Source organism: Penicillium cosmopolitanum (genome assembly GCF_028827165.1).
Source record: "Penicillium cosmopolitanum strain IBT 29677 chromosome Unknown utg000011l:1.0-3548175.0:1.0-3550911.0, whole genome shotgun sequence".
NCBI classification, from domain to species: Eukaryota; Fungi; Ascomycota; class Eurotiomycetes; order Eurotiales; family Aspergillaceae; genus Penicillium; species Penicillium cosmopolitanum.
In genome coordinates, this window is record NW_026622681.1 from 1,828,853 (window position 1) to 1,846,549 (window position 17,697).

At 49.6% G+C, this 17,697-nt stretch overlaps 5 protein-coding genes across 5 annotated transcripts; 2 read left to right on the plus strand and 3 right to left on the minus strand.

Annotated features, from left to right (window-relative positions):
* Positions 1 to 834: 834 nt before the first annotated feature.
* N7509_012184 (uncharacterized protein) lies at positions 835 to 1,659 on the plus strand (the record flags this gene model as incomplete). Its single annotated transcript, XM_056636821.1, has 1 exon — positions 835 to 1,659. The coding sequence occupies one exon, from the start codon at positions 835 to 837 to the stop codon at positions 1,657 to 1,659; it is 825 nt and encodes a 274-aa protein (XP_056482851.1).
* Positions 1,660 to 4,582: 2,923 nt separating this feature from the next.
* On the minus strand, positions 4,583 to 5,764 carry N7509_012185 (class I SAM-dependent methyltransferase; the record flags this gene model as incomplete). The annotated part of the gene is made up of 1 exon (XM_056636822.1): positions 4,583 to 5,764. One exon carries the CDS (start codon positions 5,762 to 5,764, stop codon positions 4,583 to 4,585), a length of 1,182 nt encoding a protein of 393 aa, XP_056482852.1.
* Positions 5,765 to 9,176: 3,412 nt separating this feature from the next.
* Positions 9,177 to 9,959, minus strand: N7509_012186 (uncharacterized protein; the record flags this gene model as incomplete). The annotated part of the gene is made up of 1 exon (XM_056636823.1): positions 9,177 to 9,959. One exon carries the CDS (start codon positions 9,957 to 9,959, stop codon positions 9,177 to 9,179), a length of 783 nt encoding a protein of 260 aa, XP_056482853.1.
* Positions 9,960 to 11,610: 1,651 nt separating this feature from the next.
* On the plus strand, positions 11,611 to 15,400 carry N7509_012187 (pentatricopeptide repeat protein; the record flags this gene model as incomplete). Its single annotated transcript, XM_056636824.1, has 2 exons — positions 11,611 to 11,803; positions 11,868 to 15,400. The coding sequence occupies 2 exons, from the start codon at positions 11,611 to 11,613 to the stop codon at positions 15,398 to 15,400; spliced, it is 3,726 nt and encodes a 1,241-aa protein (XP_056482854.1).
* An 822-nt stretch (positions 15,401 to 16,222) lies between these two features.
* N7509_012188 (uncharacterized protein) lies at positions 16,223 to 17,571 on the minus strand (the record flags this gene model as incomplete). Its single annotated transcript, XM_056636825.1, has 3 exons — positions 16,223 to 16,607; positions 16,658 to 16,742; positions 16,806 to 17,571. The coding sequence occupies 3 exons, from the start codon at positions 17,569 to 17,571 to the stop codon at positions 16,223 to 16,225; spliced, it is 1,236 nt and encodes a 411-aa protein (XP_056482855.1).
* Positions 17,572 to 17,697: the final 126 nt, after the last annotated feature.

Consider the following 17,697-nt stretch of genomic DNA (forward strand, 5'->3'; position numbering starts at 1 on the left):
GCAGACTGCAGCCAGAATTTCATTCATAGGATAATGAAGTGAACTGTTTGGTGTGTTTGCTCCCAGGAGCTAATCTTGCCATACAAGTTTGTAGCTGTTCATGATGCATACCTTTTTTTGATGACCTATTTGAGACATTCTAAAAATGGCGAGGGACTTTTGTGAGGGGTAACGCATTGCATTTTATTAGGGTGCTTAAGTCAGACTGCTGGCTCTCATGTAAGCAATGCTCAGAGAGCAAATCAGAGCACTCAGATCAGGCTCACTGAGCAGATCAGAGTGATCAGAGAGCTAGATCTACTCAGTGAGCAAAAGCGGCGCTCACTGAGCACCAAAAACGGAAGGGGAAAGCCAAGACTTTTTGCATGGGAAATCCGTTACGTAGGTAACTTGAATAGGGTAGACGAGAGATCTGCCGATGGGCATGCAATGGCAGGAGCATCAGAGTCATGTGATTTGCTCTATAGATGTAATCGCAAATTAATACTAATATCTAAACACTCAATTATCATCTTACCATTAACAACTCGAATATATTCATGCAAAACTGGATAACCGCAATGGGAAGTGGAGAAAGAACGAGTGGAGATGCACCACCAACCACTCACCACTCACCATGAGTCAACATGAATCACTGAGGGTTTGCCCCGCGTCATGAATACTACCGGGGTAACCTTGGAACTTGGTGAAGAATTGATAGCCACAACCTAAGTTTAGATCATTATAAATAGTTTAAAGCTACAAGACGACATCCTACTCATCCATCACACAATTCCCCTTCTATCAATCACAATTTCCAGCCTATCTCATCAGCACAATTCCGCCACCTCCACCATGGCACCCAATACTAGCATTGTCTTCTATGATATCGCCATGCGACCTCCCGCAGAGAAAAATGCCTGCTCACCAAACCCCTGGAAAGCCCGCCAAGCACTCAACTTCAAGGGTATCCCTTACACAACCACATGGGTCCCTCTCCCCGAAGTAGCCAATGTCCGCCAAAAGCTCAAAGTACCAGCCTGTCGGAAATTCGCCGACGGCTCCGACTTCTACACCTTACCAATAATCGAGGATCCGAGCACAGGAACATTCGTCGGCGACTCTTATGACATCGCAGTCTATCTCCAAAAGACATATCCAGACTCCGGCGCTGGCGATCTCTTCCCACCACAGAAACTCGACTATACTTTCAAAAACGATACAATCCCCATCCCATTATCCGATATTCCCCAGAGCGGATTCCCCGAATACGCACGATTCAACGTCCACGTTGATGCTTTGTTTAGCGCATTCGCTCAGCTTTCTGTTGCGTGTTTTCCGTTTGACCCTGCCACGGCGGAGATCAGTAAGGCGGAAATGGCCCGCCGTGTGGGGGTCCCGAGCTGGGATCTTTTTGCATTGGATGGCGAGGCGAGGGAGAAGACGAAGGATGCGTTCCGTGTTGCTCTTGGTGAACTGGGGAAGCTTTTCCTCGAGGATGGTAGTGGGCCGTTTATCCTTGGATCGAGGGTTACTCATGCGGATTTTATTGTTGGTGGGTGGCTGCACATGTATAACGCATGCCTTGCGGAGGATGAATGGCAGGAGTTGAGGAGCTGGCATGATGGTCTTTTTGGAAAACTTTATGATGCATTGGAGGTTTATGCGACGATGAACTAGGATGTGGGGGTAACTGGCCAGGCGCATGTGAGGATAATCATTCCTATTTTCTTAAAATGGTCTTCACAGTATGAATTCCAAGATCCCTTAAGTTTGAAATATGGTCTTTAAGATAGTACTTACCGAAAATACTTTTATGCTACGACTATACTAGTGTGCTGTAACGATATTTCGAGGGAAATTAATGTTCATATTGTAGTTCTTGATACTGATATTAGTATCTTACTCTGCAGGTATATCAGAGAGAACACCTGTTTTAGCAAGACCTATAGATAGTAAATGATCAATCTTTTCCGTAGCCGAAATCTGAACTAGAGCATGAACTTCAAGTTCTCAACGAAGGCGAAAAACAATTGCCCAAGAATAAAAACAAAGTTAATGAACACAAGCGCCAATGGTCCTACTATTGCAAATACAGTGAACCCGTACGAAACCTTTTGAAACACCTCGTTACTCTGTAACTTCTCCGTGCCAAGCCCAACCTGCATTGCAGTCAATACGAGCGCAATATACACCGTCATAGCCGTTATAGGCCTTAGATGTTCACGGAATACCTCTGGGGAGGTCCGTTCCTTTACTCTGTACCCACGGAGAAAACTGCCATGTATGAAGAAGGATATTTTGTTCAAACGTGAGAGGCTCAACTCTCCGTATCTATAGCGGTCATTGGCACTGTACGGGTCGAAGGTGCCATCTTGCAGCAAGTTTTGGACATGGCTTGACCAAGGATCCCATTCTAAGGATTTTGGAATGAGGCCAAGATCCTGGGCGATGGTGAAATCACTTGGGTGTTGAATTAAAGCAATGTAAGAGCTGAGAAAGCCCTTGGCTGATTTGCGGAGCTTGAAGCGCTGGCAGTCGCTCGCTTTCCTTACCAGGTTCGATACTATGGTTCCGTCTTGCCCATTGACTTCACCAAGGCAAGCGCATATATTGATGAAATTTCTGTTGCACACTATATGTTCAGACCAGAATCGTGAGTCGAGTAGATACGGTGGTAGGGGTTTGATGTGAATCTTTCGCGTTGGTTCTCGTTCCCAAACTAGGTGCATACAGACATCTTCGTCCACGATTATCTGACGGGAAACTCACATCTGGTAGTTCAGAGGTCTGGGCGGCATTGGGAGTCCTGCGAACCATAGGAACTTCTTGAAATCATTTAAACGTTGGATTGAAAGGTTCCGTTGTAAAAATCTCGAGATGTCGTTGACTGGTGCATGAAACCCGAAACGTTCGTCTCTGAATGAGGCTGGGAGGAGTTTTTTGAAGTCATCTTGGTCCCTAGTAGTTGGGTTGAACAACTCTGCGATATTGGACACTGAGGATCTTGTTACGACATGGGCTGTCATTCGGTTCTTATATGTCCTTGCATGGAAACTGGGCTGAATAGAATTGTGAGTTTCATGAGTTTATGAGAGTGGTGGTGTGCGCGTTAAAGGGACCTCGGGATACGCGTAGTAGTATGTACTACAATATACATCCTGTCAGTCATTCTCACTTGACCAAATACACCTCATAACTAGTTTCCAGACCCACCGTCAAGTCATCCAGGTTATAGTATACTATTGACAGGTTGTATGCCCTAGCTAACTATACCTTTAGAAAGGATGTACCCTTATATAGTACTATAGTGTATTTCTGCATCCTTTCTGGGCTAAAAGCACGGATGGACCTCGTACTTTGGCCTCGTAAAATACGAGCGGTGGGTCCGAGTTAAGTCGCAGTCGATCGGCCCCCAGTCACTATCTGACAATAAATACCTGCCTGATGGCCACCAGGACGCTTCTTTAATTTAACAAAGAAAAGAGCCTAAAATTTCGAGCTCATATATCTACAATATGTCTGTTCCGTCAAATTCATTCCATCTGCCGCTCAGAGGCACCCTCCAACTCGCACGAGTTCTATCCCAAAATCCAACTCCGCTTCCCCGGCCCGTCGCTCTGCGCGGTATACTCGAACCACCCAGACTTACATTGATATCTGTCTCCGCATTCTCCACGCGGCGCTCGCTTGTCAATGCGAAAATTCCCAGGAGTAGCCCATCCAATCTTAGGTCTGATGCGAAGATAACTGGCTCAGAGCATGAAGATCCGTTCAGTACTCCATCTGTCAGTCTGGAGTCTCTTGGAATTGGGAGGAATATGAAACTGTTTTTGCTGGTGGTGCTTTCTATTATTGGTACCATTGAAACTTGGTTTTGGTGTAAAGCTATTTGGATATGGTGGAAGGGAGATGGGAATAAGGAGGTTGAGTAGGATGCGAGGTGTCTGATTGATGAGATATTATGTATGATAATCGAAACCATTTGAATTGAGAATAAAAAAGGCTAGAAATCGCTTCTCTATTTTTCGCATGGCATGAGAACCTGAACTATCCCAGCTGTCTGTCTGGACAGAAATACATTGTATTGAGCCTGAAACATGAGGCATGGGTTCTAGATTAATCTTTCGAACCAAGAGATCTAAATCCCGATCAGGGCAGTATGAAATCATTTCTCAATGTTAGAAAATTCATTGATAGAACTATGAATATGCTATAAACAATATGCAAATGTGCTAGCATTGTCCCAAGGGAACTCCAAACCCAACTCCCAGAACAAGTCCAAAACACAATCGCAACAGAAGAAGAAAGCCGAAAATTGAAGTCCCAAAAAAATCAACCATGACGCCCAGCCTTTCTATATGTTTTATTATTTCTGTACAGGGTCTTTGCATGTTTGAGATGGACAACGAGTCTTGCTCGGGCAACCCACGGGCGGAGGAAGGGGAGGCTGGTTCGGCTCGGGAAGCCGAAGCAAACCGAGGCAGTGACGTAACTGACGTTTCGCATCTGTCGCAGCCCATCATGCCACAGCCTCACCTCACACACCGACGTGAAGGTATTATTATATGCATCCAAAAAGCTTCACGCAATCTACCCCGTATTATTCAGCCTTCGGCTTTTGCGCAATGATGCTATAGCTCGTCGTTGCCAGGCGCATATTATCCATCTTGACGAAAGCCTGGCCATCCAGACACAGGCGGTTGATGAGGGTCTTGAAGTGGCGGGGTAGGACGTGCAGCTTGACCATGGCGAGGATACACTGGCGCAGGGTACGGAAGTAAAGGTCAACGGTATCGATCAGGGGCGCCTGTAGGCCGTCGATACTCGCGTTCTCAGACTTGACAATCTCGAAGCCAGACCCGGTTAGCGCCTGCTCCAAACTCTCCTGGGTGGGGGTGCCAACGGCACCGATCAATGGCTTGACTCGGCGCATCAATTCTGCGTGTTCGGGATTCGTGGGCTCGTAGGCGGGTAGGGCCATCCAGTCCAGAAGTGAGATCTTTGCGCCTGGCTTGACAACTCGGTATATCTCGGTGAAGAGGGCAGGCAGGTCCTTGCAGAGACTGAGGGCCTGGATCTGGTAGAAGGCGTCAAAGCTTTCGTCGGCAAAGGGGAGCGGGAGGCTGTTGAAGTCTTGTTGGACGAAATTGTTGGATAAGCCGCGCTCCTCGTTGAATTGGTGTGCTTGCGCGACTTGGTTCGGGTCAATGTTCAGACCGGTTACTTGTGCGCCGGAGTATTGCGCCATGTGCGCGGCGACTCGACCGCGGCCACAGCCCAGATCAAGAACCTTGTCGCCGGCGGATAGGCCGATATCCTGCGCGATTGAGCGTTCGTAAAGAATCTGGTTCTCCAAGACTGAGGCCTTGCGACTCATCCATGGTGGGATGTACATCTTCTCAACGTCGCCCAGGGCGCAAAGGTGATTGAGGACTCCGTAGTATGATTTCAAGCAATCGCCAACCTTCTCCTGATAATTGGAACCTAGGACCTCTCTCATCTGCTGCTCATTCGACCAATCGAGGTTATAGATCACATATGAAGCCATGAAGTCATCGACTTCCTTTGGCGTCAGGTTGGCAAGGTAGCGGAAAGAAGTCCAGAAAGATTTCCAGCGCTTTGGTGAAGCTGAATTGTCATCGTCCTTTCCATTCTTTCCCAGCGCGGCTGTGAAGATCTTTTGCTTTTCGTGCGCGATTTCATCGAGGGAGCTGTCGCTTTCAGAGCCACGGCCAGTGCGCCCAGGATGGCGCGGCGTCTCCACGAGTGTTTGCGACCCCATTATGTAGCAAAACTTAGTATATAAGCTCGGATTCTAGTATGGGGAGTAAAATGGGAAGATTGGAGGGTAAAATGGTATGGAAAAAAGTGGAATTGGGGGGGAGTTGGAGTGTATATGCGCCCTTTCGCAACGCATCCTGGGGACCCAACGCAATTTATAAGCAGCGCTCACACGCCCACCGATCCTCATTCTCCACGATTTCCGAAAAGAAAAATAAATTGCCAAGCAAAGGCCGTGAGCGGTCAGTAGCCACCGTTGTGGATTGTCACCAGACCAGGAAGCTCATACCGGATAGGCCGGCAGGAGCTCGCGCGGAACGGGACAGGGACGCCGAACGAGGCGGTTTAAACGAATATGTAGGTTCGTAGCAAATTCGGATAACCAGAGCAAGAACAGCCCTGGATGAGTTTCTTTCTTTGCCATCATTGTTCTTTGGGAATTCAGTTGCCCAAGGCATCGGTTAGAGCGGTCTATGAAAACGCGACATAGCCAGGTACGGATGACGCGGGAAGGGTCCTTGCGACGAAATGAGTATCGTCATGGGTGCGATGATCTAGACCCACCGGATTTACATAGTCCTGTAACTACGATGAATATCTCACTCCTTTCTGTGACACGTACTCCGTAGGAATAGCAATTTTCAGACATTAGACAAAGCCCAGAATCCGGACACATCATTTTGCATAAGCCCACGCCGCAAATGAGGACCTGTATAAAGCGCTGGGGGCACCTGTGGCCCTGGTCAAGCCTCATGCACAGCTCCCTAATAGTGCTGCAAGCCGATCAAGGTACCCCTCTTGTGAGTCACGGATTCTTCTGCAGGCCCGTTTCCTTTGCTTTTCCACTCCGCTTTGGCAACCTGCTTTATTTTGAAAGCTTTCATTGCATCAATGGATGTACTCGTACATACTACACCAGACATGCGCTAACTAATGCACGCGGTACGTATGATTCCCTCTGAGTCTTCAAATCTATACACCCAAGCAACCACAAAAGACCCTTTGGTGTTCTCTACGCGGTAGTTCGGCAACGGGAAAGATATACCTCGTAGGGCGCATGGAGCCGCGGAATAGCCGCTTCGAGAAAACTTCTTTCCGTGGAACGGAAGGTAAAAAAAAAAAAAAATTAAATGAGATAATTCAAACCTACGATAAGTAAGCAGAACCATGTGGCCATGGCGCTGGGAGTGGACCAACGGGTAGTCTTTGATTCTGCGCTGTTATTGAGTGTTGATTGAATAACGCCATGGAGACCCTCAATGCCAGACCCACTTCCTTCGACTCCACTTGACGATCGGCGGGCGGTAGGGCGATTCAATCCGAGACTCCGAAGAGCCCGTATTTCCGGTGCCGGTCAGGTGGATTACCCAATAAGGCAGAATGCTCCTTCACGGTGCCGGACAGAACGCGGACAAAGTGCGGACAAAGTTGAGCGGGCTAGAAGGCTAGCGGAAGAGTCCGTGTACGCTCGGATTTATTCTTGGCATTGCTTCTTTCTCTCGTTCTTCTGCCCAAGCGTTTAGCCGGTCGACGGGTACGAAGGAATGTGGCACCACTTTTCTTATATGTGGACATGCATGCGTGTATAAGTGCCGTGGCAGGTTTTAAAATGGGGTGGTACAAGGATTGATAGCTTGGGTGTGAGTTTGTGATATGAACACTGCGCCTTGACTGACTGTTGGACGTGAGATTCTGCCGCCTTTTAGAAGATCAACATGGACATGGCAACCGATGATGCAATTCTTGACACACAGTGGAGTGAGTGGACCGAAGGGTTTTTAAATGCACACCTGCTCATCTTTTTCAAGATCAAGAATGGCGTAAAAGTACTCGTAGACACTCTCCTTTTCTCACAGGCATTGTGTGAATATTTGCTTAAATTCCTTTAGGTCGATTTATATACTAGTTCAACACCTAGCTTAACTGGTTCCTGGGTCGGATTTAAAAATCAAAGCCAAGACATAATATATCTCTTTTTTTGTCTTTTTTTCAGGTACATGTTCCAGACTGACGTTGCAACTCACAAGTTTTTTAAGGGTCCCCCCCCATCCACTTCAGGATGATCGCATGTAGCTCTTTTTCCTTTCTGATATTCCACCAGCCACACCCTTAAGGCACAGGTCCGTGGAACCACAATCAATACTGGTCCAAGGTTAAGAGTAGTTTAGCAAAGCCTACGATCGACTTAGTTCCCCGTGGGAAATCTCTAAGAACTTGAACCTTCTGGGGCGATACCAGTATACCGTGTACAGTACTTAATCTCCTTGATTGCAGTGGCAAAGGCCAAAAATCCCAATTACAGTAATCCTTCAGCGCGTGCTGTGGACCTATCAGCGAAGCAGATATAGAATCAAGCAAACGTAATAAAATGATAGCGACGCGACCAAAATAGGTCAATGGTAAAGAATATTCTCAGAGCAACAAGATCCAACCGCAAATAGAATCCAAACCCACCGATTCTTCGCGATGCGCCATATGAGATGTACCCCTCTTCGCTTCCCCTCCCCCAGCGATGATCAGGGTAGGACCACGGGACGCAGGTGTCGATCGGCAGCGCGATGTCTCCCGTTTTAAGCGTCCGAGCGCCGGCGATTCTTATCCACAGGGACCGCCTGACGTCAGATTGATCATCTCCCAGATTGGGTGAATGCATCGGCGTAGCGTGAGGGGGGAAAGTGTAGGGATACATTAGCTCTGGTACTTTGGTTCCGGTGGCTGCTCACTGAGTCACGGTGCTCGGGATACTTAAATGGGGTTGATTTACGGGGTACGGAGTACTCATGTTCGTATGGTGTGCTGTCCTATTATTAAGCCGGTCTAGCCAATCTTAAGCTCAAGGCCCAGATTGACATTGTCTGGAAAAACCAAAAAACCGGCTTTCCCATTTGTGATGAGTTGTCCGTTTTGGATCGTCCTGACATCAGAACGGGTGGGGCGCCATGGATTACGTGGAGGGTAAGTTTAACTCCAGTAACTATGAGCCAAGATAACCTTGATACTATCGGATATCATGATTCATCATATCCTTGAAGAAGTTCTTGAAGAAATTCCGGGCGTTGGTATCTCTAAAAATAGAGAGGGAAGGGAGGTAGAACACAGCCTTGTTCTTTGAGACGACCCTTCTCGCTACTTTGAATGATTCGGCATTCGAAGCATATGGCTGGGGATAGATCATCGCACATTACTGTGGCTTAATCGATTGATTGTCAGTATACAGCGGAAATGAGAATTTACCCAGCTACTTGATAGTTGAAGTGTGTCACTTAGTGACCCAGAACCATAGCATACCCGGTGTATAAGGTCAAAGGCGACCCAAACACAAGTGAGCCGAACAGACAAGCCAACCAAATGACCACCACCACTGCTCATTGCATTTATGCAAATAATTCCACCTCCACCCGTGGTCAGTTGCCTTAGTTACTACTATCGTCACGATTAAGCGGGCATCTATTACGTTTATGCCCTGGTTTGCGGCACTTGCCACAAGATTGCCGTTGTCCTGGCCCGCGAATTGTTGGCGAAGCTGTCGCAGGCGTAGCCATATTAATTTCCCCCTCAAGTTGTCGCCGGGCCAGCATATCCTCGACGGTTAATTCATCCTCGTCGGGCGATTGACTATCCGGTGCTACTTGCTCTTGCTCTTCGAGCACGGATCGCGCGTTCTCAGCATCTCGAAGTTGGTTTTCGGCGACAATAAACTGTAATTGGGACAGGACTCGTTGGAAACCTTCAGCAAACTGTTGTGTATGCTGGATAAAGTCGTCTGCGCGGTCATATGAGCGTTGTTGTTTATTTCTGGCCGACTTGCTGAGGGTCTGGTCTTCGGCAAGGGAACACTTTGCCAACTCGACGGTTTTAGCAAGCTGTTGATTTTGCTGCATAAGGTCGACTGGGGAACTTGATGGGCATTGGCGTTTACGCCTGATCGATTTGAGTCGGGACTGAACTTCGGCTTCTGAGAGGATTAAGTCGGAGAAGATTTTGTTGGACCTTTTGTCCACTTGTTCGAGAATTTTAAGAAGCTGAGGCATATCTTTCTCAAGCTGTTTAAGTCGCTGGCCAGGATCGGGTAGGGGGTCATCTGCCCTTTGTTGGCGGAGTACTTTTGTACGCTTGATGAAGTTATGTGCCCAGTTGATGCCGACGGTAACGCTATCGTCATCAAAGAAACGGCTTGCCAGCAAACAATTGGCCATTTCTCGGACCCTTGATTGCAAGGGGACCAGGCCACGATTCTCCTCGGAGATTATCCATTGTAACAGCGATTCCTCCTCCGTTGCAGTCAATTTCCGGCTATTTGCACGCGCAGATGGGCGGTGAATGGCACCCTTGGTGCGACCTGATAAAGTTGAGCGCGGCACATCAAAACGTCGCGATGCCTCACTAAGAGACGTGATTTCCTTTTTTCTAAGGCTTGTATAGCCAATTGCATTCGGTCCTCTTGCGCGAGTAGCTTTTGATGGTTTGTATTGCGAATTGGTGGCATGGTGGGTGTTTGGAAATGATGGGTTGTATATACTACGAATAGTACGCGATGTGTGTAGGGGTTCGGCTCGCCTGTGACGGACGTGGATCTCGATGTGCCAAGATACGCCACGTGACCTTCTACAGTATATAGTCATGTGACGTCGATTGTTAAGCGGAGGGCGGAGTTCGGGCAGTCTTGGCACCGTCTCAGCCCAGTTTCACCTTTTCAGACGGAGGAGTACTCGTACTCTGTGAGTCCGTATACAAGTACTCTGTATACTCTGTAAGGAGACAAGAGTTGGTCTCGATGACTCTTTGACCACAATGATAATAACTAGCACAAAGGTAAATTAATCATGATGACGAGAGACTAGCCTTTAGAAGATAAATGCCTCAAATCTCACCAACGGTTACCCTAGGATAGACGGATGGAGTATTCGGATACAAAGACCGTTAAGACCGGGCGGACAAACCGGGAGGCCGAGTCGGGGGAAAGGGGGGTCAAGTCCGAGGAAAGGCAGGAGAAAGACAGGAAAATATGAAGAATTGAAGAAAACGAACCGGAAGAAAGGTGACTCACTCAGGGGTTCCCGACCATTTGGTGGCTTGTGATTGGCTGGTCAATGGTGAGCAGCTGACCAACTGGCAGGAACCGGCGACCGGAAGGACTTCCGCTGCAAAGTTACGAAGTATACACGAGTGTACGCGGTATACGTGCACTTCATGTACTCTGTTGTCTAGATACTCTGTTGTCTATACTATTGTACTATTTACTATGTACTCACATGTACTCTACCTCTCGTATACTAGACCTCGGTTGACGTGTCTTTGCAGCAGTAGTGTGGCTGTACAGGAATGTTGATCTAGAAGTATACTGTAAAGTATACTAAGGCAGCTCAGATTCTCCGGAGAAGATCGGCCCTAAGAAACCCACTCGACCAATACTCTGCCAATACTCTGCCAATACTCCGTGCGACTCCATCTCCTTCCAGAATCCGCCCCGTTCTGACTGGTCTCTCTCCAGAGTGTGTCACTCCCTTTACTCCTACTATTTTTTTTTTTAGGCTGCCTCCTCCCCTTCTCTCCTTTCCATCCATTCAATTTTATTATCAACAATTTTTTGGGTGACCGGTTCCCATACTGGTCCTTCTTTTCTCTCTTCACTCCATACTCTCCAACTTTAATATCCATTCCCCCCTCATTCGCATTAGCGCGTTCATTGACGGCTCGGAGTCGTTCAATGAACCTGCACTCAAATTATTACCCGGAGTGCAAGGTATGCATCACACGACCACCCCGGCGCGCGACGCGGAACACCACACTAACTGGACGCGCTTCTAGCATTGCCTCTTCATTCTGAAGAGGTCTCCCGCAAGATAAATGGTTTTTAAACCGTTTACCCACCTCGCGCGCCAAAGTCTTTCCAAAGCCTTCTCCCATGGCTCCGTTCAGTCGGTAGTCGCGGCGTCGCAATCCACCTACGCCTCAACCACCACCTTTAACTCCCTCGCTGCCCAACCCGCCGCCAAGTTCTCCCGCACACAGCTTCAGAATGCCTGGTCCAACGCCTCCAGTTCGTCCGGCGCGGGCGCAAAGGCCAGCCAGGGTGGCTCCGGATCAGGGGACTTTGGTCTCAGCCGCATACTATGCCGCCTGGCAGCATGCCCAGGCCACTGGCGACGATAGCGACTGGAAGCAATTCCAGTTCAAGCGCCGCATTGGTTGGAAACCTTCCGAGGATCTCGAGGATGTCAAGGAGGAGCGCAGTGTTTCGCCCGATCTGCCTCATCCCACCAAGGCCGCCGTCAACGAGAACGTAAGCGCTCAAGTCGAGGAGGCCGTCGCCCGCGAGATTCAAATCCAGGAGGAACAAGCCCAAGCCGAGGAGACATTAGAAGCAACCGAACCCGTCACCGAGTCCGCCGTCCAGGAAGCCGTTCTGTCGTCGGAAGCCGCCTCGGAGGCCCAGATCGCATCGGATCACATTGTACTGTTGTCTCTGGAGAAGAAGTATGCTGAAATCCCCGTTGCATTCGAGTCCCTCCTCCGTGATGGCCTCACCCCAACTGTGGAGGCATACAATGCTCTTCTGGTCGCTGCCATCCGTCTTCACCCCGAAGCTGCCCAAGCAATCCCCAAGGCGCTGGACGTCTACTCTGATATGCTGCGTCGCAGGGTAATTCCCGATGAAGATACCTATCAAACCCTCGTTGAGCTGCTCATCGCCCAGGCGCATGAGACCATCGATGCCAAGGAGGTTTTGGAACAGGAACGGGCTCGTTATGGCGGTATGGAAGAGCAAGGTAAATTCATGCTTCAGTCTAGCGAACTGGAACGCGAAATCCTTGCCGAGGACCATTCACTGGCCATCGCTGTGAAACTCTTCAACACTGCTATTGCTCGTCACTCACGACTGGCCTTGCCCGTCAACCTTTACCGCCAGCTCATCATCGCTTCTGCTCGTGAGGGCAAGGTCGAGGACATGATTCGCATCTACTCTCACATGGAAAAGCAGGACGTCACACCGCACGCAACCATCTTCCCGTACATGATCGATGCTTTCGCCGGCGTCGGTGATCTCAAGAGCGCGGTCGAATGCTACAACGAATACCGATCTCTGGCCGTCTCCGATGACAGCGGTATTTTCAGCATCGTCAAGCGCCTTGATGGAGAGGTTTATGCTGCTCTCATCCGTGCTTATTTGACTTGCGGTAAGGAAGAAGGTGCCCTGAACTTCCTGGACCGAATTCGCTCCTCGTTCAACGAGGTGACGGAGAACCGCGAGGGTCGATGGGCGGCCGTCGAAGAAGTTATCATTCAGGACGGTCTGGTAAAACACTCACTGAAGGCTGGTGACTACAGCACCGCCTTGGAGCAGGCCAAGACGCAGTTGCATGATGAGGCCCGCGATCAGGCCATTTCTCAAATTTGCATTGCCGCGGCCGATGCTGGCGATCTCACCACCGCCTCCGAGGCTTACGATCGTCTTTCGACAGCGCCTGCCATTCGCCAAACACCCGCCATCTCACTTCTTGCCCTCAACATTCGCCAGGGTAATGTTTCGGCGGCCCGTTCCTTGTGGATTATGTTGAACACGGTGGGTCAGGCAACCCCGGATATGGTTCAGCCGACCGCCATGTACGCGGTTGCCCAACTGAAGTCTGGTCATGTTGACGAGGGTCTCCACGAGGCTCGTAACATGTTCACCCGTATTCGCAACGCTTCTGCCAAACAATCCACCGTCAGTGCTTCTACCCAGGAGCAGATCACCGAATCGCTTCACCTCTTCGGTCGTGTCCTGATGCAGACGGCCGCTGTTCTCTCGCCCCAATCTTGCATGACCCTCCTGTGGTCCATGGTTGAGAACGGCGGTCTTGTTTTCCCTCTGGCCGAACATGCCGTTGCCAACCTGGGTCCTCAGGGCATCTCGAATATGAGCCCTGCTGACCTCACCTTGGCCCTTCAGGTCCAGGCCGGTATGCTGGCTAACAATAGCGCTATGCTGTTTGACGTCGCTCACCCTGTCCGCTTCGCTCACATGCTCGACGTCGCTCTGGCGGCCTCGCTCCCGCTTGATTCCTATACCTCTAGCCTGGTGGACCAAGCTGTCGCCAAGCTATTCACTAGCCGCCCCGACATCGTCAAGAAATGGCAGGACCACCTCGAAGCCTCCTCTCAGGGCTCCATGGTTTCTGACCGCCGTAGCCCTGTCTCGATGGCTGAAACTTCGATCACGACTCCTTCATCCAGCCCCGACTCCTTCGATCCGTATGCCCATGCCACCGACTTCCGAGGGTCTGCCATCATCGCGGAGGAGCTTGAGAAGACCACTGGCCGAGCTGATACTCACCTCAATGAGGCACTGATTCGTCTGAAGAACATGCGTCGCATTGGTCGTCACCCTCGCTACATCACATATGCGAAGTTGATCACTGCTGCTGCCAAGGTTGGCCGGATGGACTTGGTTCATGACATCCACGCCATGGCATGTGCTGATGTTCCTCTGACCCCCGCTCACAACGCCGTCAAGTATGGTTGGGTTTCTATTCTGGATGCCATGGTTGCTGCTTGCCTCACTATTGGAGATCGTCACCTCGCTGGTCAATTCCACCAGGAGCTGCTTGGTCTGGGCTCTGCTCCCTCTGCCAACACTTTTGGTCTGTACATCACCACCCTGAAGGAGTCCACCAAGACCTTTGACGAAGCCACCGAGGCTCTGAAGATCTTCCACCGTGCCATCGCCGAAGGAATTGAGCCTACCTCTTTCTTGTACAACGCCCTCATTGGAAAGCTCGGCAAGGCTCGTCGCATCGATGATTGCCTCGCCTACTTCGCCGAGATGCGTGCCACCAACGTCCGTCCTACCAGTGTCACCTACGGTACTATCGTCAATGCCCTCTGCCGTGTTAGCGACGAGCGATTTGCCGAAGAGATGTTCGAGGAGATGGAGTCTATGCCCAACTACAAGCCCCGCCCGGCTCCGTACAACTCCATGATCCAGTACTTCCTCAACACCAAACGCGATCGCAGCAAGGTCCTGTCATACTATGAGCGCATGCAGGCGCGAAACATCAAGCCAACCATGCACACATACAAGCTTCTCATCGACGCCCACGCCTCCCTCGAGCCAATCGACATGGATGCCGCCGAGAAGGTCCTGGAATCTATGAAGGCCGCCGGTCAACAACCCGACGCCGTCCACTACGCTTCTCTCGTCCACGCCAAGGGCTGTGATCAGCACAATCTGCCCGCCGCCCGCAAAGTGTTCGACGCCGTCGTTTCGGACCGTCGCGTGCGCCCGCAACCCTGCCTGTACCAGGCTCTCTTCGAGGCCATGGTCGCCAACAGCCGCGTTTCCGACACCGAGGACGTCGTCAAGAACATGCTTCAGCGTAACGTCGAGATGACCGCCTACATTGCCAACACCCTCATCCACGGATGGGCCATTGAAGGACGAGTCTCCAAGGCCAAGGCTATCTATGACAGCATTGGTCTGGAGAAGCGCGAGCCCAGCACCTACGAAGCCATGACCCGTGCTTTCCTCACTGCTGACGACCGCACCGCTGCCGCTGGCATCGTCCAGGAGATGATGTCTCGTGGATACCCTTCCGCTGTGGCTAGCAAAATCATCGACCTTGTCGGTGGTTCTTCTTCTTCTCCCTCCGCCTAAACCCATCCTCCGAAATACCTACTCGACCCGACTTGAATACCCCCCAAAATTTCTTTCCCATCTATCCTCATTTTGTTTTCTGTGATCTGTTTGAACAAAAGAAGACCAGGTCTGATACCGATTTAATTGTTTGTGAATCCCTCACCTACATCAAACTTTGTTTCTTGTCTTGCTAGGGCTGGATCCCTCGGCCTCTTTATCTCTCTTGATGTTGTGGGCTTCCTATATTTATTCCCGGGTTCGGCGCAGGCAGGGCCGACACAGTGGGCTGGGTTTGGTTGGTTCTAAATACCTGGTTTTGTTTTGTTTTGTCTTTTCTTGGTTTTGGTTTCTACCTGTTTTTGGGAAAGAGATATCCTTATTTTGTTTTCTGGCATTCAGCGATGGTTCTGGCGTTTTAAAATGGTGGTTGTGTGTGGTTTCTTTCCTTTGTTGCAACGTGTATACCATATTTGATCATGTTTGATGTTCATAGACCCATCTCTACTCTGCATGGCGCTACTAGACGCCCAAGAGAAATACAAAAAAAGTGAATGAGTACCTGGTTTCCTTTGTAGAATAGTTGGAATTGTAGCGAGTTTTGGAGTGGTGTGCTTCCTACTCTTCTGATGATACCAGGGGTTGACAAGGTGCGCAGCAATGGCTTTTTACTAGTAGTTACTGGAGAAAGTGAGTGCTCCGGAGCCTGTTCGTGGAATAGTTTTTGAATTGAGTTGGATTGGAAACTAATACATGAGAATAATTCAGACATCGAGGGTGATTAGAATACAGAAAGATGCTCATGCGCTGAACAGGTGCGCTCAATTTCAGACCGGGGTACGCTCAGTCGTCTGTCTCAGCCATTATCTCACCAGATCTGTTCTTGTTAGCGTCCTCCAGCTCATTAACTCCTGTCTCGTCAACAAGCATAACTGCCTCGGCCCACACTTTCGATACATCATAGTTCTCTGCGTTTTCATCCCCATAAGCGATGATGGCGGGCTGGAGGCAAAGCAGCACTTGTGACCCGTTGAGGGAATTAGCTAGCGTATTCGGGACTCCGTATGTAGTCATGGAATCATTCGATGATTCGAAGACCGGCAGTTCCTTCTGGGAGAATGGCTTGAAGTATTCCCGCTGAGTCCAAAGGGACAGGGCCAGGTGAACGGCTTTGGTCTGAATGGCTTTCATATCTGCTATTAGCTCGTCATGCTCGAGAACACCCCAACTGTTAGAATTGAAAAGACCAATAGGATAGCAATCCGAAAATTTACGGACAGCGAAATGATTCGCGTTCTTCGTGATTGCAGGAATAATTTTCGGAGTGTGTCAAAGCGCCATATATGAGCTTCGACAGGATTCACTATACTGTCAGGTTAGTTCCAACACATCGCAGGAATCAAAATTGAAAAGCAGTTGGTCTTACCAGCCATCATCTCCTGGTGAATAAAATCAAGCTCCCTTGGGCTAGGCTGGGGAAATGGGTTTGAACTGCTGAATTCTCGCGCGAAAGGAAAGAAAGGACGGGAGATATTCGTAAAGATCTCTTTGGCAATTCTTGCTTGGAGCACAAGCCTTGGGATTCTATGAGCGAAATTTGTCGATTTCTTCATCAAGGAATCCCAGGTATCCTCAGAGCAGTATCCATTATTTTGTAGATCCTTAATCATCCCATCCTTGTCCCTTTTACTTATTGTGCATTCCGAGAGCGATTGGAGGCCATGCTTTCTCGAGAATTTGTAGATCCGGTATGCGAGTTTGCTGAATTTATGTCGAATCCATTCGTCGTCCTTCGGCGCCCATACGCCCTTCTTCGAATTGCTCGGGGCGTGTTTATGCATCGGAGATGCCATTAAACAAACCTCTTTATTTTCGTCTTCCAAGGCCTTGACACGTTGCTGCAAGGAAAGGACCCTCGAATTGAGCCTGTCCCGTTCCTCTGAGACTGAGATGAGCTTGGCCCGTTCTTCCTCCATGACTTGAATTCGGTCCTTCAGCAATTCTCGCTCGTGACTATGTTGGTTATAGCTGGATTCTAGTTCAGCAATGAGATTTCGGAAGTTAGGAAAATATTCTTCGTCCGGTAGCGGGCGCTTGAGGGAATTTGACTGCCCCGACGAAGGCGCCTCGCTTGGTGGCTGTTCGGCTTCTTGGGGCCGTGGGTCGCTGGAGAATTGGCTTGATTCTGGCATCTCGAGCTAGAGAAATGGTTATTGATAATTTCAGTGGGAATTCTGGGAAGCAATTGTGACTAGGTCACCGATATAATGTCTCTGCACAGACCTTGGGTATTGGGCCAGTCACGATTGGAGCCTGGG